At 39.1% G+C, this 23,671-nt stretch overlaps 1 protein-coding gene across 14 annotated transcripts in view; it reads right to left on the minus strand.

The window, feature by feature from the left end:
• RNF144B (ring finger protein 144B) overlaps window positions 1-23,671 on the minus strand; it is a 193,942-nt gene that overhangs the window by 13,372 nt on the left and 156,899 nt on the right. For all 14 annotated transcript variants that reach the window (XR_004259689.1, XM_032247736.1, XM_032247735.1 and 11 more), the window contains 3 exons: window positions 21,871-21,931; window positions 2,842-3,046; window positions 108-252 (listed from right to left, as the gene is read on the minus strand). Coding sequence is in view for 13 of the 14 variants with exons in the window: in XM_032247736.1 (XP_032103627.1) it covers window positions 108-252; window positions 2,842-3,046; window positions 21,871-21,931 (411 nt within the window). In the remaining variant the exon portion in view is untranslated. The remainder of the gene's footprint in view (window positions 1-107; window positions 253-2,841; window positions 3,047-21,870; window positions 21,932-23,671) is intronic.

Consider the following 23,671-nt stretch of genomic DNA (forward strand, 5'->3'; position numbering starts at 1 on the left):
GCAGGACAAAAATCGCCTCAATATTTTAAAAGGAAAATCTGTAGGATTTCAGCTGTGGTATGATACAGTATAGGAAAAACCGTACAATAAACCCAAGTGGAACTTACGTCCAAGTTCTGGAGACAGTACCAGCAAAACGTGTGCTTACAGTTTTTGCACATCATCTGAGCACAGCCTTCATTGCGTTCGATATAAACCCGGCAAACTGGGCATTGCTTAATGGGAGCTTCTGCATCTGTCCCAAAGAGGGCTCTAGAAACAAATCGATGAGAAATGGCATTCAGCCGATGGTCATCAATTGAATTCCCAGGGCTCCTGATGGTTAGATAATGAACTCATAGTTATCCACACTTGATTCACTTCCAAAAGATAGGGTGTGGCCAAAAACATTCTTCTTATTAGATTTACAGATAACTCATGCAAGAAGGAATCTTTATTTATTTTGGCTTTCAGTGAATTATATAATTACAGTTTCCACCACTGATTTCACTATTTTACCAACTTAATACTTCATTCCCTAAGCACACATTGCCAAAATAAGAACTGCAAGGAGTCAGTCACACAGCAGAGAAAGTAGGTCGGGGTCCAAACTGGGCATATATAATCTATCTAATAGTCTGTTCACTAGACAAATGGAGAAGGGGGGGTCTCAATTATCAACACTGTAAAATAATGTCCAATACTTTCAGAAGACCTTCTCCAAACAGACGCATAGACCAATACAGGCTCACAGCCTCAAGGGGCACAGAAAATAAGCAACAAGAATTAGAGTGGGAAAGACGGATAGGTGAGTCATAGCACCAGGTAACACTTTAGCTACTCCCCAGCAAAACCACCACCCGGCCAGGCGTGGTGGTTCACGCTTGTAATCCCACCGCTTTGAGAGGCCAAGGCAAGCAGATCATCAGGTCAGGAGATCGAGATCATCTGGCCAACATGGTGAAACCCTGTCTCTACTAAAAATACAAAAATTAGCTGGTCATGGTGGTGTGTGTCTGTAGTCCCAGCTACTCGGGAGGCTGAGGCAGGAGAATCACTTGAACCAGGGAGTTGGAGGTGCAGTGAGCGGAGAATGCGTCACTGCACTCCGGCCTGGGAACAGCGTGAGACTATCTCAACAACAACAACAACAAAACACCACCACCCAGCACACCAGTTGAGAGATACTCAACTCACAGAGTGTTATCAAATCTATCATCAGATTCAGTATGAACAATAACCTCATACTGTCAGGAGACAATTACAGGTTGAGCATCCCTTGTCCAAGAATTTGAAGTTCAAAATGCTCCAAAGTCTAAAACTGTTTAAGTGCCGACATGACAAAGGAAATGCTCACTGAAGCCTTCCTAACTTCTGATATTCAGATTACGGATGCTTAACCAGCAAAATATATAATGAAAACATTTTGAACTCTGAAAAAAACTGCAATCTGAAACACTTCTTATCCCAAGCATTTTGGATAAAGGATGCTCAACTTGTATCTTAATTCCCTTATTTTCAGATAAAGAAACAGACTCACAGAGGCTGAGTGACTTCCATGAGACACACAGATACCAAGTGACAATGTCAGAATGAAAATCCTCCTACCCTCTGAGTTCTTCGCATTGCCCCGTGATACCCACAGAGCTTCCTGCTATGGTCATGAAAACGTAGGCAATGCTGGTTTAAATCTGGCTAAGAGGGCACGTGCCTGCCCCCAAGTATTAGATCTTTTTTCCTCTCCAACTGTTTGTTCTGAGATTCAAACACAGTATTGTAGCCAGGTAGCATTACTATTCATAATGCCTGGTTCTACACACTCTGGGTGTACTTTGTGATTAAGCCAATGGAATCACAACACTGGTATTTTGTTCTTGCTGATGTAGAACAACCATAGCCCCAAGCAAAGCAGGAATAAAACACAGAAGTCTCCCACTCTGGGCCCTGCTGCTGCCATAAAATCCCTCCATATAGGCCAAGTTCAGTGCCTCACAACTGTAATCCTAGCACTTTGGGAGGCTGAGGTGGGTGGATCCCTTGAGGTCAGGAGTTCAAGACCAGCCTGGCCAATATGGTGAAACCCCATCTCTACTAAAAATACAAAAATTAGCTGGGCGTGGTGGCATGCACCTGTAATCCCAGCTAACTGGGAGGCTGAGGCAGGAGAATCACTTGAACCCAGCAGGCAGTGGTTGCAGTGAGCTGATACCGCACCACTGCACTCCAGCCTAGGCAACAGAGCAAGACTCTGTCTCAAAGAAAAAAAAAAAGAAACCTGTACTAAAAAGGTACAGATCTAATTGCTTCCTGTCATAACAAAATCTCAACCTTTTCAGAGCATCAAGTATCATGGGAGAACCCTCCTTTCTATGTTATGAAATAATTTAGGGCCATTGTTTCTATTGCTGCATTCTTTCTGATATGACTGTCATGCATCATGAGCTAGCAATTTAGTCAGGTAAGAAAATTTCTGACTCATTTTGCAAGCAAGAAGAATGAGATATACCAATACAGCCAGATACGGTATCTGAGCAAATAGCTGGGACAAGTCATGGTTTCCTACTGAGAATCAGCAGACCACAGTGCCTCACTACCTAAAGAGAAAGCAAAACTCATACAAACTTTAATTCCAGCAATATCTGGAACATTCCTCTGGGGCAAATAACTAGAAATACTTTTTTGGCGTTTTGTTTTGTTTTGTTTAGCAACTTACCAATTCTGAGACACTTCTCAGGGAGGTTCTGCAAGAAAATAACCAATCTCTAAAGGCCACATCACAACGTAACTCTTTCTACACATAATGTATGTTGAGTTTCTAAGAAAACTACCGAATAATCCCAAAGACAAAGTTTCCTTTCTTACCCGTGCTCTGTTGGCAGGACAACAGGCTGACTGTCTCTACAGGAGACCTCTGCATGCCAAGCATCCTTGCAACACGAGCAGAATTTCAGGTGGCAAGAAGGGCATTCCACCAGCACAGGCTGTCCTGGGTCACTCGATGCAACGGGGCACACTGTCTGACAGTCTGCAACAGGACACCATGTTCGGTAGGGGTCCAGATGAACTTCTAAAGTGTAAAGAAAGAAAATGTGATGATCTGTCCGGTTCACGTTTGAGTCTTTCTGGTTGGGCGGATGGACGGATGGATGGATTTAGAGCCAGAGACTTACTCTGTTGCCCAGGCTGCAGTGCAGTGGCACGATTTCAGCTCACTGCAACCTCCACCTCCTGGGTTCAAGCGATTCTCCTGCCTCAGTCTCCTGAGTAGCTGGGACTACAGGTGTGCACCACGCCCAGATAATTTTTGTATTTTTAGTAGAGACGGAGTTTTGCCATGTTGGCCAGGCTGGTCTTGAACTCCTGACCTCAGGTGATCCACCCACCTTGGCTTTCCAAAGTGCTGGGATTACAGGCATGAGCCACCGAACCCGGCCCATTTACCCTCTTTTAAAACTGACATTCATGGAAGTATAATACAAGGGTAAGGATTTCTACTATTCATCTTCATAATGGATCCAAACCTATCATTTACAAGGTTGCTGAGCCCTGCCACATTTCTCAAAGTAGGTTCTAATGGAATAGTTCACCATTGCCTTTATGAACAGCTGAAAGTGTTCTCTTTCACCACACTTTTAGAATACTTCCCACCTTTGAACATGTACAACAGGCAAAAATTTCAAATCTCTTCTACAATTATTTGGGCACTATCTTGGAAGAGAATTAAACATAAAGAAAGAACAAAAATAAATTTTTAAAAAGATATTTTTCCAAAAATACTTTGTTCTTTCAGGCACTGAGAAACAGGTAGTGAGGTTTCTTCCACATTCCCAGGAAATTAAAGAACAAGGAAGAAAAGAAACAGTTTAGGGACCAAACAGTATCTGGTGTGGCTTAGCCAATAAGTCGGATTACCTGTCAGTTTGGATGTTATGCTGCCCCAACAATGTGCAAATTAGGGACAATGTGTAAAAGATCCACATGTTCCAAAAACAAAAGGTAGAGACTTTCACAGATGGTTATAGTAGCCGGTCATAACACACTGGCTCCTTCCATATGACATACAGGAAGGAAGACAGAGTTGGAGGAGAGACAGCTATCTACTCAAGTGTTTGCAAATCTTGCTTAGTATCTCTTTTTTATTCACTAGCAGACCCCATATTCTTTCCATATACTATGATCCTTTAAGGGAACATGCCATGTAAAAAAAATGATGCTATTTAAGGGGTAGAATACCCCTTTTTTCTCTGAACTCAATTATTTTGCAAAGTTTGACAACATCCTAGTTTTAAACCCCCTACGGTTCATGATTCCTAGAAAGGTACACACAGAAGGCAAACCAATCCAAAGGATGGTGCAAAAAGAAAATAAAGGCATTAAGTAGGAATTTACTTATTTTATTTTATTTTATTTTATTATTATTTTTTTTTTTGAGACGGAGTTTCACTCTTGTTACCCAGGCTGGAGTGCAATGGCGCGATCTCGGCTCACCGCAACCTCCGCCTCCTGGGTTCAGGCAATTCTCCTGCCTCAGCCTCCTGAGTAGCTGGGATTACAGGCACGCGCCACCATGCCCAGCTAATTTTTTGTATTTTTAGTAGAGACGGGGTTTCACCATGTTGACCAGGATGGTCTCGATCTCTTGACCTTGTGATCCACCCGCCTCGGCCTCCCAAAGTGCTGGGATTACAGGCTTGAGCCACTGCGCCCGGCCGGAATTTACTTTTTAAAGTTAATAATTTTACACATTCAATGTCAAGAAGAAGTCTGTAATGTTCCAGTAAAATACTGTCTCCCCTAATATTGCACCTAGAAACGAAATAATTGGATTTGTCTTGTTGTAAGTTTTCATTCAAAAATTGCATCCTTAAATACATGGTCTTATCTAGGGATTCTGGAGGGTGGGGGTCAAAAAACAATGAGCCCTTCACACAAATGCAATCACAAGGAGGAAATCCTGTAATTCACAGATGCCCAGATCCCAAAAGAGACGGACCCTCCAAGATCTCTAAAACCTTAAGAAGTCAAGGAAACAGTAGCACACATAGGATCCAAGGTCTTGGTCTTTTATTTCTACACCATTTAATATATTCTTCCAAACTCTTACAAACACTTCACAAATACTAAGCCCAAAGAAATGAAGAGTAGTATGTAACTTAAAGTGAAAGCCTCCCATATCGAGTATCTACTTAGCATCCCTTCTAAATCAGAGGTGTTTTAAAAGTTTGAAAAAGAAGAAAAAGGGGAAGGAAAGTTAAAACACATATTACTGTTAAAATTTGTAATATCCCTAATGATCACCTTAAGATACAAGATGCAACTTGTTCTCATAGCTCTAATCAATTAAAACTACTTGGCAGAAGTTCTGACTTGTTTCTACCAGCTTATTATTTAAGGTATCTTAAATAATTAAGGTATCTTATTATTTAAGATACCTTATTATCTTAAATAATAAGACACCTGGGTGTCAAAATGGATGCACAGACAAAGGAACAATGATAGGTTTCTATCAATTACTATAAAGAAAGAACCTTATAAGCTATAAGGAGTGCAGCTATGGTGCAGTCCAGTGCAAAAGCAAGGGAAGAGTTTGGGCCACAGAAAACAGCGACCTTCTGTATTTTTCACCATTATGACAGCACATAAAGGACCATGCAAAGGCATGTAGAAAAAGAAAAAGGAGGCAAACCTTACAGCTTTCTACACATTTCCTTCATTAGGAGTCCTTATTCCTTAGGAATGTCTTACAGAGTTTAACAAAGACCAACAGTGGAGTTACTCAGAGACAGATTTTGACTCTAACAAAAAGAAAACTGACTACTCTAGCCAACTCTGCAGAGCATCTGTTCAATATCTCTCCCAAACCCCTCGAAACTTCCTTATGAAGAAGCCTATCACTATAGAATCTGGATATTCTAGAGATATTCTTTCCCACAATTCCATGAAACTAAGAATTGGGCATGTGATATGATTCTAGCCAATGAGACGCAAAGGCAGGTCCACAAAGGGGCTTTTGGGGCTGGATCTTCACTCTGATATGTGGGAAAGAAAGACCATTCTGTTTGTCAGCCTTTGGACACCACTGTGTGAGGTTATGATGCTTGGGTCATCATAACAATCTTGAAATTCTGAGGGAAAGCTAAGTGATTCAGAGACACTATTAGGTTGGTGCAAAAGTAATTGCTGTTGGTGCAAAAGTAATTACTGTTTTTGACATGTTTTTAATGGCAAAACCAGCAATTATTTTGCACCAATGTAATAAATTAACCAAAACCCATGACAGCCTACCTCTGGACTTCTCGGGTGTGAGGTACTGAAATGCCCTTGCTGTTTAAGTCACTTTTAGGCAGGCATTCTGTTCCTTGCAGCTGAAAGCATCTTAGCTGATATGGCTATTTCTGGTAACAGCGAGAAAATACCAGTTCAAACAAAGACTGTTCCTCCTGTGTGGTAGATATTTTATCAAGGAGATTAAAGCATCATGTCCAAGATGACTTTTAAAGTCTCTTCCAAATCAATGATTTTATCATTCTAAATGTGGGGCATGTGGAAATGGGTATGTAAGTAGAAATTTAAAAATGCATCCACATACATCATCCTGTAGAAAACTTAATGTGTACCATATTAAAAATTTATACACCTTTGTAAAAAGTTAACATGCTATGCCAGGTCTATAAGATTTCTATGTAGGTGAGCAGACAAATAATATACATTCATATAGTTGAATGCCACGTAGCTTTAAAAAAAAAAAGTAAATCAATGTAACAATTTGGAAAGACCTCCAAGATATATTGTTAAGTGTGTTTAAAAAAAGAAAAAAAGGGCTGCATGTGGTGGCTCACACCTGTAATCCCAGCACTTTGGGAGGTCAAGGTAGGCAGATGGCTTGAAATCAGGAGATCAAGACCAGCCTGACCAACATGATAAAACCCCATCTCTACCAAAAATACAAAAATCAGCCAGGTGTTGTGGTAGGCACCTGTGATCCCAGCTACTAGGGAGGCTGAGGCAGGATAATCGTTTGAGCCAGGGAGGCAGAGGCTGCAGTGATCCACGAATACTTCACTATACTCCAGCCTGGACAACACAGCAAGACTCCATTTCAAAAAAAAAAAAAAAAAGTGTAAAAACAAAGACAAACAGTATAAATGAAACATGTTTAGAAAAAAAAAATATATATATATATCAGCCAGGCACAGCGGCTCACTCCTGTAATCCAGCACTCTGAGGGGCTAAGGCTGATGTATCACGTTAGCCCAGCAATTTGAGACCAGCCTGGCCAACAGTGGTGAAACTCAATTCCACAACAACAAAAAAAAGTAGCCAGGCATGGTGGCGCACACCCATAGTCCCAGCTACTCGGGAGGCTGAGGTAGGAGGATTGCTTGAGTCTGGGAGGCGGACAGTACGGTGAACTCAGATCATGTCACTGCACTCCAGCCTAAGCGACAGAGAGAAACCCTGTCTCAAAATAAAAATATGTACATACAGAAATATTCTTTTAACATTTGCAGAAGAACATTAAAAAAACATAATAGTTACTCTTGAGTAAGGGCAGGGGTTAGGGGAAGAGGTAAAGATTTGCTTCATCACTAAACTTGAATTTTTTAAAAAATAAGGTACAAGTACTACTTTCATAATTTTTTAAGTTGGTTTTAAACAGCTACTTTTGATCTGGCATATGTACAAATAGACAAAGCATTTCTAGAACTAAGCTGACCTCTGGAAAATCATTTGCTTTTTATAATACTGAAACACATTCAAATTTCCCCTTTGTTTCACATTCTTCCCCATACAGACCATTCTCATCCTATGCTTTTCCTTTCCCCTAAAAAGTCCCTCTCTTCTTCACCAAGTCATAACCTAAACATTCTTACGGGAACTATCTTCTGTTGTGCATATGCCTTAATTTGAGGGAAGGGGGGCATAGAATCGGCATCTTGTTAATTGCTGCTCTCTCTATTCATTTCATGGAGATGGCCTCTCTGACTGTAGGCAACGCTGTTTCTTATTCTGTTTGTGTTCTCCAACTAACCTGACACAGTGAGGCGATGCCTACCTATCGATTCAAAGCAGTAATTTCCGGGTTTTTCAAAAGCATATCGATGTATTTCTATGCCAACAATTGACTTACAATGCATATACTAATATCATCTTGAATTGCCTTGTATTGGAATTTTCCTATTCACATCTAATACTCTCATCAATAAATGTGCACAGCATATTAAAATCATCCAATATCAGTCCTGGTGTTGTAGTGCTGGTGTTGTATGTTATGATTTCTATTAGACCGTAGATCTCCACCCGCCTCCATTAGGGTTCTCAAATTTGGAAAGTCATTGATTTGGCAAGACTTGGAACTTTCCATATAGTACTTAAGCAATAAAACTCATAGGCCAGGCACAGTGGCTCACACTTGTAATCCCAACACTTTGTGAGGCCAAGGCGGGTGGATCACAAGGTCAGGAGTTCAAGACCAACCTGGCTAAGATGGTGAAATCCATCTCTATTAAAAATACAAAAAATTAGCTGGGCATGGTGGTGTGCACCTGTAGTCCCAGCTACACGGGAGGCTGAGGCAGAGAACTGCTTGTATCCAGGAGGCAGAGGTTGCAATGAGCTGAGAACACGCCACTGCACTCCAGCCTGGGCGACAGAGCAAGACTCCATCTCAAAAAAAAAATAAATAAATAAACCTCCTTTATTAAGAGTCACATATAAGGGCAACAATGAAAAACAATTTTAACATTAAAACAAATAATAACTACCCCTTCTATAATTCTATAATTCTATTCTCTCTATATAACTTTTATTTTACTTCCTATGTCATCTTAGTCTTGGATGAGCAATTCACATTCACTGGCTCTCATTCCCATCCACTCAAATCCTTCTTAAATATCTGAAATAAACTTTTGCTCTAAACACATTAATAAATTGCTGTCTAAAAATTACAAGCGACATCCCTCCACAGTCACAGTCAGCAAATGTTTCCGAATCCATCTCTGAACCCGGACTCTTCTTGTCATTCTGTCTTCTATGTGTAAGGCCCTGCCCTCTGTTTTCTCCTCATGCTCCTCTTTTCTCCTTTATCATCAACACTGCTTTCTTTCTCCCACCCATGGATGGTATCTAGGCCTCACTCCTAGGTTTCTTTCACATTTTATTTATAGAACTCATAACTAAGCCTCAACTTCAATTAAATTTGGATTATTCCAAATGACTTCTCCAGGTATGACCTCTTGTGATTATAAGACTGAAAATTAGATGCATGTCTATGATTCATTGTTTATTCAACAAATGACTGGTTTCAGATACTTGTTAGAGATCCTGGGCACATGAAGATGAAAAATAGAGGCTTTCTTCCTCAGAAACCTCACAGTATGAAAGGGAAATAGATGTTTAAAACAAATACGATGTCAAAAAAAAAAAAAAAAAAAAAAAGAGAAACCAAGCAATGCAAATAAATGACAGTGCGTTCCACAAGAAAACAAAAATGAAATTATTAACAAATACTAATAAGCATCTCTTAGGGGTAGAGGAAAGAAATATTTAATAGTTACATATGGAAAGTTTGTTATGCTTTTTTTATCCAAATACTTGGATATTTGTAGTTTCCCCTTTAGTCAAGTCTAAAAATCAGGGGACAAAACTAGTCTCTCCAATTCATAAAACGAAGCAGGAAACACATGCTGAGACAAAATACAAAGATTGGATTACAAAGAGATAAAGCACGTACAAACAGATCTTTTTTAAAAATCCCCGAGGAAACAAATTTGCAGGCAGCCTTTGGAAGCTGTAAAAGAGAGAACACTCTTTTTCTGGACATTAGAATTAAGATTCCATCCTTAAAGAAAGCACTGAACAAGGGCACTGGCATTCACATCCCGAAGTGGGCTCTTGCCAGCTCACAAGAACCAACCACATCTCTTTCAACTCCAAGTTCAGTGACATTACCTTAGTAGCTTAAGATTAGCCATGGTGGAAGTAAGTAAGTAAGTAAGTACGTATTTATTTATTTATTTATTTATTTAGAGACGGGGTTTCTCCATGTTGTTCAGGCTGGTCTCAAACTTCTGTCCTCAGATGATCTGCCTGCCTCGGCCTCCCAAAGTGCTTGGATTACAGGCATGAGCCACGGCGCCTGGCTGAAGCATTGTTTATATCTTAGAAACTTGGCAGGGTATGGTGGCTCACAACTCTAATACCAGCAGTTTGGGAGGCCGAGGTAGGTGGTTCACCTGAGGTCAGATGTTGGAGACCAGCCTGGCCAACATGATGAAACACCTTCCCTACTAAAAAATACAAAATTAGCCAGGTGTGGAGGCGAACACCTGTAATCCCAGCAACTCAGGAAACTGTGGCAGGAGAATCACTTGAACCCAGGAGGTGGAGGTTGCAGTGAGCTGAGATCTTGCCACTGTACTCCAGCCTGGGCCACAGAGCAAGACTCTGTCTCAACAAATAAATAAATAAATAAAATAAACAAACTGGCAAGCACTACAAGTCAGAGTTTTTCCCCTCATCCTGCCAAAGACTGTTTACCAATACCTCATTAAACAGAGGCCATCAAAGAATGAATTGGAAGTAAACACACCAATATATTAATATGAAACCTGCATCCAACACAGACAAGTCTGGAAAAGTAAAGTGCATAATTTGCACAGCACAAAAAGAGGAGAAACCAAAACTGGAACAGTGACAGCTGACTTCCAGTCAAACAGCTACACACAGACCATTTATAGAAATTCATGAACGGCATTGTTGGATAAGAAAAGGGAAATTGATAGCTCTGTGTCTGAAGACACAAAGAATACTTATGCAGTCTGTTTTGCCATCTACCTTCTTCATTTTTGATTCGTGGTAGAGACCTCTGAGCTCAAAGTACACTTTTTGCTCTTTCAACTAGGTAACTACTAACTTGGAATTGCTAGAGATTATTGTACAACATTGTGACTATACTTAATATACTGCATTCTTGAAAAATGCTAAGTAGGTATAAAATGTTTCATCACAAAAACAATGACTATATGATAGATAATGTGCATCTTAATTTTAGTTATTTCCACTACATATATATACTTCAAAACATGTAGACAGTAAACACATACAATTTCACCTGTTAATTTTTAAAAATTCATAAAATACATGAACAAATAAGATAAGCTCTTTGTTTTAGTAAATAAGCATGCAATACAAATGAAGAGAGCTAAAAATATTAAGCATAAAACAAACTTCAATTGATTTTTGGATAAAGGTATTTTAATTATTTACTTTTGTATATTTCCTAGATGTATCTCTTGACTAGGGATTATTGGTTTTTGTGAAATAAGTTTAAAACATTTATAATTTTTAAAGAAAGAATTACTAGAGGTAAAGCCTTTGAGGTTATTATGTTTGTGAGAACCAGATGACACTGATCCAATTCTGTCTTGCTTTTGAGAGCTACTGACAGCTGCAAGTTTTTGAAAATTGTATTTAAACCTATAGGTTAGAACCATGAATAAGCAACCAATCTACAAACAGTCTTGATCTCAAAGATTTCCAAATTTTATCCAAACAATGCAAATGTAGAATTCTCACATGTAATAAAGCAGTTAAATTTTACAAAGGCAGAAAAACAACCCAGAATGGAAGTAGTCTAATTTTCACTGAACCTAGCTAGGGTTATCATATTACAGGAGAAAGTACAGTATGGTTCTATTCACTAGAGAAACCATCTAACCCAAGACTTCTTCCTTCCCTTTAAAATGGAGATGTTCAAGACTGAATAGACACTCTAAACAAGACACTTAACACAGTCCCTCACATGAAGCAGGTTCTACACAAGAATTAGTGAAATTTCTCCCAATCCTCAATGGGGATTGAGATATCAGTTTAACGGGTTGCAACCAACATAAAATGAAATAGATTATAAAACAGAGCTCATTAGGAAAGAAAATAGAGTGCATCTTACATTAGTTTCATGAAACTTGTTGGTTCTATCTAGGGGTGTGTGTGTGTGTGTGTGTGTGTGTGTGTGTATGCGCACGTGTGTGTGTGTGTGCGTGCGTGCACGCACATTGCCTTTCAAAGTAAAATGCATTTATTATTCCAGGTCCCAGTTGTATACCTTGAAAAACAGTGACTTACACAAAGTTAGTGCTCTATAAACATCTGCTGGATTTATGAACGTATGCAACCTGGGAGGTATTTTGTAAACTTACAATATTGCTAGGTTCGCTATACTTTCCTATTACATAAAGCTCCTCCTTTTGCTTCAAATCTGCATTACGTCTTTCCTCTTCTCACTCCCAGCTGCTGACCTGCCTTATTGCACCTAGAAGACAAGCAATTAGAAGAGAACCCATGCACACCAAATCTACTAGCCTACCTGCATCCATGTCTATAAACTCTCCACCTTCTTTCCTAATAAAGATGAACTAAACCTACCCACTAGTGAATCTGATCCCTCCATCTGGCACTGAAATCCATTCCCCTCACACTCTCAATGATTTTGCTTCTGCAGTTAACTCCCTCCTCCCTCTCCTATATCATTCCAAGGGAAAAAAAAAATCCTTGTAAGAGTTAATATACTCACTGCACCCACATTTCTTTTCATAGTACCTGAACCGTCTTCAAGCTGGTACTTCTCTGTCATTTCACTAAAACCCCACTTGTCAAAATCACCAAAGACCTCTATTATCAACTCCTAGACCATATCTCTCCTAATTTGTCAGTAGTTTCTGATTCAGTGGACACTCTCTCGTCTTTAAACACTGTCTTCACCCAGCTTCTGGATTCATATTTCAGGCCATCCTTTGTCAGTCTCTTTGCCAGATCTACCTGTTCTTCCCCACCTCTAAAACCTAGTGTCCCAGGTCTTGCTCCTGAGACTGCTTCTTTATTTATGTTCGATTCTTAGATGAGCTCATCCGATGTCACAGCTTTAAACATGACCTCTATGTTGATGATTCCAAAGGCTATACTACTGATCCTGACTTATATAATCCAGATGTGCCTCTTCCAGGAAATCCTGACAGTTCCACCTTCAAAATAGACTCCAAATCTGGGGATTTTCAATGCTTCTGCTTTCAGCATATCATCTACTGTACCATCTTGGATTTGATCACTACCACAGCCTCCTAATCAATTTCTCTGCTGCCATGTCATTCCACTACCATCCATTCTTTCTGCAGCAGCCAGAGTAATCTTCTAAAATGGAAATTATATCATGACATTCCCCTGATCCAAACCCCTCAACGGCTTCTCATCACACTGAGACATCCTCATCATCATCTATGGGATCAGGCCCTTGACTACCACTTCCAAATTACCTCCTGTGACTCTCCCTTCTGCTCACTGAGCTCCAACACAAGGTCTCCTTGCTGTTTCTCAAACAGAAACCAGGCTTGTTCTTGCCTCAGGGGCTTTGTACGTACCTTTAACTCTGCCTGAGTTGATGCTCTTCCCATGGCTTGCTCACATCAAATCAAGTCCTTCTTCAGCTATAACCTCGCCAAGAGGTCTTCCATGAAAATCCTATCTAAAATAGCCGCCCCCATCTATCCCTTTCCCGTTACCCTTCTTTATTTATATAAATGGTATACCCCACCATCTAATGTTGCTTATTTATTATCTAACCTCCAACATACGCACACACACATATGCAGTATCCTTTAGGGCATGGATTTTGTCCTGGTGATCACTGTATTCCTCATCAGCTAGTAGAAGATTTCTCAACAGCAGCACTATTGACATTTGGATTGGATAGTTTACTGTCATGGAGATGTCCTCACATATTTGTTGAGCGCACACACACACACACACACACACACCCCCCCCCCCCCCCCACACACAAAACAAAACCAACAAAACTTTAATGAATGATGCATTATATGTTTAGCAGCAACCCTGGCCTCTGCCCACTAGATGCCAGTAGCTTCCTACCCCCAAGTCATGATGATCAACAATATCTCTGGACATCACCAAATGTCCCTGGGAGATACCTTCACCCTTCTCTGACAATCAATGACCTAGCATGATGCCTAGAATGTTGTATTTGTGGAAATAAATGGAAGGACATAACAGAAATATAAGACACAGCATCAGTAAATCAATTTCCCATGATAATAAAAAAGATAATGGTAGTACATATAGCCAAGTTCTAGGTTGTTCAGCCCTACCGTAAGGTATTTCCAGAGAACAGCAATAACAACCCAGAGAGATATTTGCAACAGCATACTTTTGGAGATGTGCTTCCCCCAAAGAAACAGGGATCCAGACATAGAAGTCTGGCAGATTCCATTGAAAATATATCTGAGCACAGCATGGCATCTAACACTTCAGAATGTCCTTCAGCTCATCTCCTAGAAGACCAGATACAAGGAAAAGCCAATGGAAGGTAAAAGAGCTGGGCTTTTTAAAGGAAATGTATTATAATTCCAGTATCCCTTTAGAGAATAGTTTTGCTTTATATACCTCATGCAACAGAGTATACAAGTGGCCTAGAGGCCAGGTTAGTGGAAATAGAAAAAATGTATTAGAGTCATCGGACATCAGCAGCCCTGGCATCTAACAGGACTACACAGAACCCACACTGAAAAGGAACAAGTTGGTAGACACCAGCTAGAAGTCAAATTACTATCACATGAGAGTTGTTGTTCTCCTCATTCTCTCCTCACACCAATGATCTGTAAGGACTTTGAGACAAAGTGAAGCCCCCACAGGAATCACAGGATATTTTTTTCAATACTTTTTATTACAGTTTTGTTTTTTTTTTGAGACAGAGTCTTGCTCTGTTACCCAGGCTGGATCTCAGCTCACTGCAATCTCCGCCTCCCCGGTTCAAGCGATTCTCCTACCTCAGTCTCTTGAGTACCTGAGATTACAGGCGCCTACCACCACACCCAGCTAATTTTGTATGTTTAGTAGAGATGGGGTTTCACCATGTTGGTCAGGCTGGTCTCAAACTCTTGACCTCGTTATCCACCCACCTCAGTCTCCCAAAGTGCTGGGATTACAGGTTTGAGCCACAGCACCTGGCCTTCAACACTTCTTATTACTTTTATTGTAAATTTAATTCTACCTCCTGGCTTTTGGTCTAGGAAACAGTTAAAATATAGATATACAAAATGCACAATGATCCAAGAAGTTTAAGGTCCAGTTGCTCCCCCTTCAAATTTCTATTTCAACAATGGAAGAAAGTGAACGCATGCCTAATCAACTAATTTCTTCTCTATCAGCAGTGATGAAAACAACATGAAGCTTTGAGATGGGAAAAAGTTCAGAAATCTAGAAAAAGAAAAATCAGGGACCTATAAGTCAGCCCCTAAATACTAGTGCCCTCAAAATTTTATATTCCTATAAACATGATTTAGAAGTGATTAACTCTGACATATTTACATCAGAGACAGACAAATTCAAAGACTTGCAATTTACTTACAAAAAGTAGAATTCAAAGAACTGCAATTTACTTACAAAAAGTAGAATTGATTACTGAAGCAAAGTTCCACAGCTATTTGATCATAAGACTCTGCATGTTCATGTAAATTATGCAAGGCAGGAAATGCTATTTAAAACTACTTTATACTTCTGTATTCTATTACTGTGAAACAAACATTCTGGGAAGTTAAAATTGCCATGAGACCTAAAGACCACATCTGACCTTAATGATTGCTTTCGGTTTTCAAAATCTCAATCTAAAACCCTTGGTTTTCCTACCTGGCACCAGCAGCATTACATAGGCTGAGTTTGCTTTTGATTCTGTTGTATATTCTCTCTTCTAGCCGGAGTGGTTTTTCTGCCATTATCCATTATTGTGCCAAAAACAGACATCACATGAACTTTTACTATTGTGGGAAACAACACGCCTTTGAGCTAATTTAATTATCAGCTGTAATAAATAAAAGTGTTTTTGTAGACTAATGAAGGATGGGAGATATTAAAAAAAATCTAACTGAGCAGACAATAAAGTACTTAAGCATCACACAGTCTAAAAAGAGGGAAAAAACACTAAAAGAAACCACATAACTAGATAGGGAGTTCCGATGGAATAAAACCTTTATGGTCAGATACAAAGCTGGGTGGAAGCATTTCACCAAGGACAAATAAAATAGCAAGGTAAAACTAGAGTAGCATCATAAATGTGAACACACAGAATGAAAGGAGCCTTGCGGAGAATGTGGAGAACCAAAGGGCTTTCAAACAAAGATGGAATCACAATTTGAGGAAGGATTGGAATGATACCTGGCAAAGAATAGACTGACACGCGATACACAAATAAGCACATATCGAATACAGGAGTGAGGCCAGTAATATGAACAGACAACAACAGAAAGACAAATTTCTACTTCACTTTTTTTTTAATGAAGGAGAACAATATGACACAACCCATCTGTAAGGCTTCTTAACTGCTATATGATAATATAAATATTCAAGAACAGACACATCGACCTAGCAAGGAACTGAAGCAACTTGCAGTTATAGAAAGTAAAACAGGATCACAAAAAAAGGAAAAGTGCTTAAGAACTTGAGATGGATCATCTTAACCCAATTTTCAAAAAAACTATTTTGAAAAAGTAGACTCTGGAAACAAGAGGCAAGCAAAATTCCAGCATTAATCATCAGACATGTACTTTGAGAACCACTACAAAGTAAAGCAGTGATCATTAATCCATGCCAAACTTAGCATTCCCTTTTCCTTGTTAATATTGAAAAACTGATGCAGAAAGAAAAAGCCAGAAACATAGTGGCAGCCAGAGGAAAAGACAGATGGGTGGAGAGTGGATAGAATAACCAACCAATATCAAACAGTGTTTCTTTGCTTTGTGTAAGTAGGAAGATGATTTCTGTGCCATCCTATTCAAAATATTTTACGTCAGATGAAGACAAAGACATAAAAGACAAGCTAATCAAATACGTCACACAAAACAGAGGACAATTCACACACTGAACAACAAGCTAAAGACTAAAAACTTGGCAGGCAATCAGAATTAGAAAAAAACTAAGGATGATTTTTTATAACTAAGAAATAATTCTGCGTCTACTCTGATTCTACATTTTTCCAGAGCAGCAGCAATCTCTACAATTCTGTCTCACAGTCCAGTCAATGAGATTTTCTTTCAGGCAGTTGGCCATGTAACTCATTAATATTAGTGGGTATTTAATGCACCCAAAGGTCCCCTTATAAACAGTTTCAAATCAAATATACACTCACAACACAGATCTCAAAGTCACCTCGCTGATAAAGGTTTTGAGTTTGAGGTAGATAAGAAGTCTATTTTAAATAATTTAGACCAAGTTTAGACAGAATTAGATAAAGTTTATCCCAATCATATAAATTCCATTATGTGGCACTTCATTAACTTAAGTTTACTCTTACTTGAAATGTCCATTTTCCAATAATAATTATAATAATTATAATGGATGGTAATGAAGAATTACATGATTACAAATTGCCTTCCAAAATCACCTAAGAGGCTGGGCACAATGGCTCACACCTGTAATCCCAGCACTTTTGGAGGCGAAGACTGGTGGATCACCTGAGGTCAGGAGTTTAAGATCTGCCTGACCAACATGGTGAAGCCCTGTCTATACTAAAATACGAGGTTAGCCACGTGTGGTGACTGGTGCCTGTAATCCCAGCTACTCGGGAGGCTGAGGCAGGAGAATTGCTTGAACCCAGGAGGTGGAGGCTGCAGTGAGCCGAGATCATGCCACTGCACTCCAGCCTGGCAACAGAGCGAGACTCCATCTCAAAACAAACAAGAAAACAAAATCACCTAAGAGGAAATTGTCTCTGGGCCTCAGTTTCCTTTTTCATAAAATGAGGGGGTTAAATCAAAAGGTCACCAAATTGAATATACTATAATACTTTATGACAGTAAGATGTCTAATTAAATTTATATTTAAATTATAGAGTTTTACAATTTGGCAGTTCCTCAAAAACTAAATGAAAAATTACCATATGACCCAGTAATCCCACTTCTAGTTACTTTACCCAAAAAGATTGAAGGAAGAAACTCAAACAGACAGTTATACCTCAGTGTTCACAGCATCATTACTTACAGTAGCCAAAAGGTGGAAACAACTGATATGTTTGTTCACCAACAGATGGATAAGCAAAATGAGGTAAAAACATATAGTGGAATATTATTCAGCCTTAAAAAATGAAGTTCTCATACTTGCTATAACAGGAAAGGAACTGTGAAACATATTTATTAAGTAACAAAAGACAAATACAAAAGGACAGATACTGTATAACGCCACTTATATGAAATATCTAGGATAAGCAAATAAGAGAAAGTAGATTAGAGGTTTCTAGGGGTTGCAGGGAGGAGGAATAAGAACTTATTGGCTAACAGCTACAGAATTTGGGGTAATGAAAGAGCTTTAGAAGCAGACAGTGGTGATGGCTGCACAACTGTATGAATGTAATTAATATCACTGAATCGTACATCTAAAATGGTTTAAAAGGCAACTTTTATGTTATATATACATCTAATAACAGAAAGAAAATTATAGAATCTTAACATTTGTACAGATGAAGAAGGTTAGCCACAGTCTATATGGTCCTACACAAGTCTCAATCTCCCATTTTCAGTTTCTTCATCTATAAAATAAGAGTAACAAAATGAATTGTCAATGCATGGGATCCACAGTGGGGCATCTGCCTAGGACTCGTGATAAAAAGATAAATTCCATGTATGAATAAAACTATTTGATCGATTTGTAACAGAGTAAAGGAGAAATATGTAACATCACCTAAAAAAGACTGGCTCAGAGGCCTGCCCAACTTCATTGTGGCCAGACTGAACATATTATCACATGCAATGAAGGATTAAGCCATTCACAAGTAGGTTTGAATACTGCTGAAAACTTGAAAAGCCAACCACTATCTGGGGAAAGAGTGAAAATCTTGACCAATGATTTTTCACGTCTACCTTGCCCCACATAAAGATGGATGTTGACAGTCAACTTCAAGTGTGTTAATCTCACTGACAACAAGACAATCAATAATATCTATTTCAGTACGATGATATTTCCTGAAGAACAGTATGATTATCTCATTGGGAAAAAATACATACAGGAGAAGAACACTGAGAATACTTTAAAGGTGCTACTTTCAAGTTATTTTTATTGCCAACTACTGTTAAAATTTTGAACAATGAGACACAGGAAGCACTCATAGGAAAAGTTTTACAATTATTAATTCACATAATACTCATCACAGCCTCATGGTATAGAGACGCTTGTTATCCCCATTTGACAAATGAGAAAATTCAGATGCAGAAATATTAAGGACCTTGCCATGGTCACACAGCCTACCAGTGGTGGGGCCCGCAATTGCACTCAGGCTAGTAGCTAACATTTTAAAATAAACCAAAACTTCATATTCATCAGTGAGAAACAACCCACAGAAAGTTGTCATTCTTGGTAATATTAAAATATTCTAATTACAAAAAAGACATTTACACTAACCAGTAAGTTACCCAAAATGTAAACAATTAGGAATAAGGCCTGCTGCTGACATATGGGGCAGTGGAGTTAGCTGGGGAGGAAACGGGCAGTCATGGGAGAGGAGAAGTGTTGATGGAGGCATGAGAATACTGTAAATAGACTGACCGCCAGGGACTGAGTCGGACTGATGTGGTTGACAGGTCACATCTCACCATTTAAGCAGCAGGCTGAAGATCCAACCTAACTCTTTAGACTTTCTCCAGGTAAACACCCTCAAAAATCATGGTACTTGCTACCAGCCAGTCATTCACAGGGTGAATACTGGCAATGTCCCTGTTCTAATTACAATTGATTTTTATAGCAGAGGATATTGGGATAAAGGGGGAAACGGCAGGGCAGATGGTTGACGCTCTTATCTTTAGCTATCACATCTGGTGTTATAATGCTCAATCTAATCAGCCCATGTGGATGGATTAGAGAGAGTCAATATTGACGGCCCCCATCATTAACTTTTCATAGGACCAAAGCATCAGATTACATCAGCATCCATGAAACCTAAAATCCGTCCGACTCCCTGGTTCTGATTCCATGTTCAACATTATAATTTACTATCTCCTACTTTCCATCTGGACATAGAGCAAATATGTATCCACTATTTGGAATTCAAACAACATAATCCACGACTTTTTTTTTTTTTTTTTTTTTGAGACAGAGTCTTGCTCTGTTGCCAGGCCGGAGTCCAGTGCTCTGATCCTCGGCTCACTGCAACCTCTGCCTCCCAGGTTCAAGCAATTCTCTGCCTCAGCCGCTCGAGTAGCTGGGATTACAGGCACATGCCACCACACCTGACTAATTTTTTTATTTTTAGTAGAGATGGGATTTCACCATCTTGGCCAGGCTGGACTTGAACTCCTGGCCTCGTGATTCACCTACCTCAACCTCCCAAAGTGCTGGGATTACAGGCATGAGCCACTGCACCTAGCCCCAAGAGTTTTTTTTTTTTTTTTTTTTGGTAAATTTAGCTTAATATATCAGCCTTATGAGTTTAGTTACGTGATCCACCCATGAAACGAATCTGGTTTTGGCTGCTGGGTTTTTTAAAAAGTCAGTGTTCTTCTATAAGACCAAGCCAGATCTAGGTCTAAGGTTGTGATTAATAACCTATGAATCCCCAGCAAGCCCTACTCTGCCCCTCTTTATGCTCTGCATATTTTTTTCTTTTCCCCTCTAAGCATTATTTTTCAGGGTAGTTATAAAAATTAAATGAGATAAAGATAATTGTGCTCACCAAACTTATTGGCAGATGACAAATAGACATTCATTGTACCCCCACCCTCACCTCTAGACTTTATTAATCCATATTTGAAAGTTAGTAATCAGAAAACTTTATGTTCATGTTAGATTCACGTTTAGCATACTCGATGAGGCTATACCAGTCCAATGAGTTCTGGGAGAAATGCTATTTTTCCTACTCCTGAGATGCTAAGAAATAGACCATTTACCTCAAAAATAGATTAGGGTATGACAAGAGGAAAAGGGCTGCGAAAAAAGACCTGTCAACAGCCAAATGAAGTAAATATGTAATACTTATAACTAAAAAGAAAAGCTATATAAGGGCTGGGAGCAGTGGCTCACACCTGTAGTCCCAGCACTTTGGGAAGCCATGGCGGGCAGATCACGAGGTCAGGAGATCAAGACCATCTTGGTCAACATGGTGAAACCCCGTCCGTACTAAAAATACAAAAATTAGCCTGGCTTAGTGGTATGCGCCTGTAGTCCCAGCTACTTGGAAGGCTGAGACAGGAGAATCGCTTGAACCAGGGAGTCGGAGGTTGCAGTGAGCCGAGATCATGCCACTGCGCTCCAGCCCGGTGACAGAGCAAGATTCTGTCTAAAATAAAACAAAACAAACAAAAAACCCATATAAGTTGCCCAAAGTCCAAAGTCAGACAGAAAATCAGTCCAATATGTTGTAAACTGCACAACAATGATACATATACACACTGATTTACTACCATGATTACAAAAGTAATATCAAAAAAAAAAACAAGTGCTGAGTATTTTGAGGAGCAGTAAAAATGTTTGGGATGGTTAATGTTTCAAAGTGATCGTCAAGAGTCGAAAATTGGGGTAAAACCCATTTTGAGAGTCACTTTCTTTTGTATTACTGTGATTATAAAGCCATCCAAATTTTGCAAAACCTTTCTTACATGAGCCAAATTCAAAATACAAAATAAACAACCTACGGAAAGTTAGGTTTCCTGCTAGTCTGCATTTTTTTCTGGTGGTAGCTGAGAGGCTTGAAATTTTATGTCGCAATTACAGTATTCTCCTTTTGGGGTTCCCTTGTGGCTTTGTTGACAGCCCACAGCTGCCTTAATCTCCCATGTGGGTTAGTGTAAAAATGACACATGTAAAACCACATTCACCATCAGGAAAAAAAAGAAGAGTTCATACCTCTTTCAAATTTTAAGCGCTGATAAAGCTGGAACTGGTCCACAGGTACCAAACAGGCAATCTGAAAGCAGAGACATGAAAGGTTGAGACTTCAGTCATCATAGGGCCCTCAGTTACCAGACTTTTGTGATTTCCCTTTTTGGCTTTGCTTATTGTACTTTCTCTACACCAGCTGTTTGCAAACCTCTTTTTCCCTACACTGGCCATGCGGTCAAACACATGCAACAGTTTTCAAGTCATCCCCACTCCTCCACCATTGCTGGGAATCACTGCTCCAGGGAGCAGTTACAAAACTCATTAACCACCTTCTATTCTTCAGTCTGTGGCTATCAAGACCAGACAACAAAATTTTACTACATGGACTTCTAAAAATTATTCATGTTCATATCTTAAAGATGCTTCATTTCTCTATATCTTCATTTAAGAATTTCTTTTAAATTACAGCTCTAGCTTTGGAATCCTTAAACACTAAAGTCAGGTAGATAGCAACTCTGGAATTATGCAAAAGTCATTTGTTGCCTAGGAAAGAGTACCTTTTAAACAATAAAAAAATCATTTCTTCTGACAAGAGTCACTTCCTGGAGTTATCAAACACTGACATCCCAGACCCTAGTAGAAAAGAAATGCCTAAAATACGTCCTGCAACTAGACTCTTATTTCCATTTCAGATAGCAGCATAAGCCAAATAGTTACTAGTAAACAACAGCGATTCATACTTGACTGAATGACATTTCAAATTAATCATTTTTAAAGGCAGATGCAGGAAAAGCTAACTGCTCTTAAACTGGAATTCTAAAACTATTAATTCCATTGACGTCAAATGTAAATATATGGACATAGCTTAAAGATTTATAAATGAGAAAATCAAAGGATTTAATATTAGCCTTCCAGACATCCAGTAAGTTGATACAGGACACAGTTTTAACCCTGACAATTTCAACTCTAAACTATCACCTTTTTTGGCACAAAATACACCTACATTGATGTTCTTGCAACTAAGGGCATCTGCTTTGAGAAAACTGGAGTAAGAAAATGATGCAGGTAAAATTGTATTTAACAAATATTACAACTTTTATAATGCATTCAAAATCTAATCATCTCCCTTATAAATAATGTCAAGTTGTTTATTTTGCAAATGAATCTAAGTTAGCTAGAATGTATAAAGGACCATAAAACAAGTTTGGTCTTCCTCGTTCCAAATAAGTACGGTAAAACATAACTAATTATAAAAACTTTTTTACCCAAATTTGTTTCTCCAGTTGGGGAGAAAATGTTGCATTTTCTTGTGGTACCTTAAATTACAGCTCCTTAGTAATCTTAACAAAAAAAATTACGCTCAATATCATGTTATATGTATTTTACCATAGTTCTTTCAACAGTATGGTTGGACTTTTATTACATTGAAAGCCAGCTTTATTCATCTGTTATAATGCTACCCAGACATCCTTCCTGAAAGAAAAAGATGTCTCAAATAAAATTCAGAGTTGGCATAAGTGGGAGTTGAACAACGAGAACACACGGACACAGAGGAACATCACACCTAGGGCCTGTCGGGGCGTGGGGGTGCAGGGGAGGGACAGCATTAGGAGAAATACCTAATGTAGATGATGGGTTGATGGGTGCAGCAAAGCACCATGGCACATGTATACCTATGTAACAAACGTGTACATTCTACACATGTACCCCAGATCTTAAAATATAATAAAAAACATTTAGAGCTGGAGACAGTAGGTACAGGCAAATGAAGTGATTGGAGGCACTAATTAAGCCAAAGTTCAGTTCCTGACTTTGTCGCTAACTC

This window comes from Sapajus apella, unplaced genomic scaffold (assembly GCF_009761245.1).
Source record: "Sapajus apella isolate SASKATOON/1434 unplaced genomic scaffold, GSC_monkey_1.0 scaffold63, whole genome shotgun sequence".
In the NCBI taxonomy this organism is placed as follows: domain Eukaryota; kingdom Metazoa; phylum Chordata; class Mammalia; order Primates; family Cebidae; genus Sapajus; species Sapajus apella.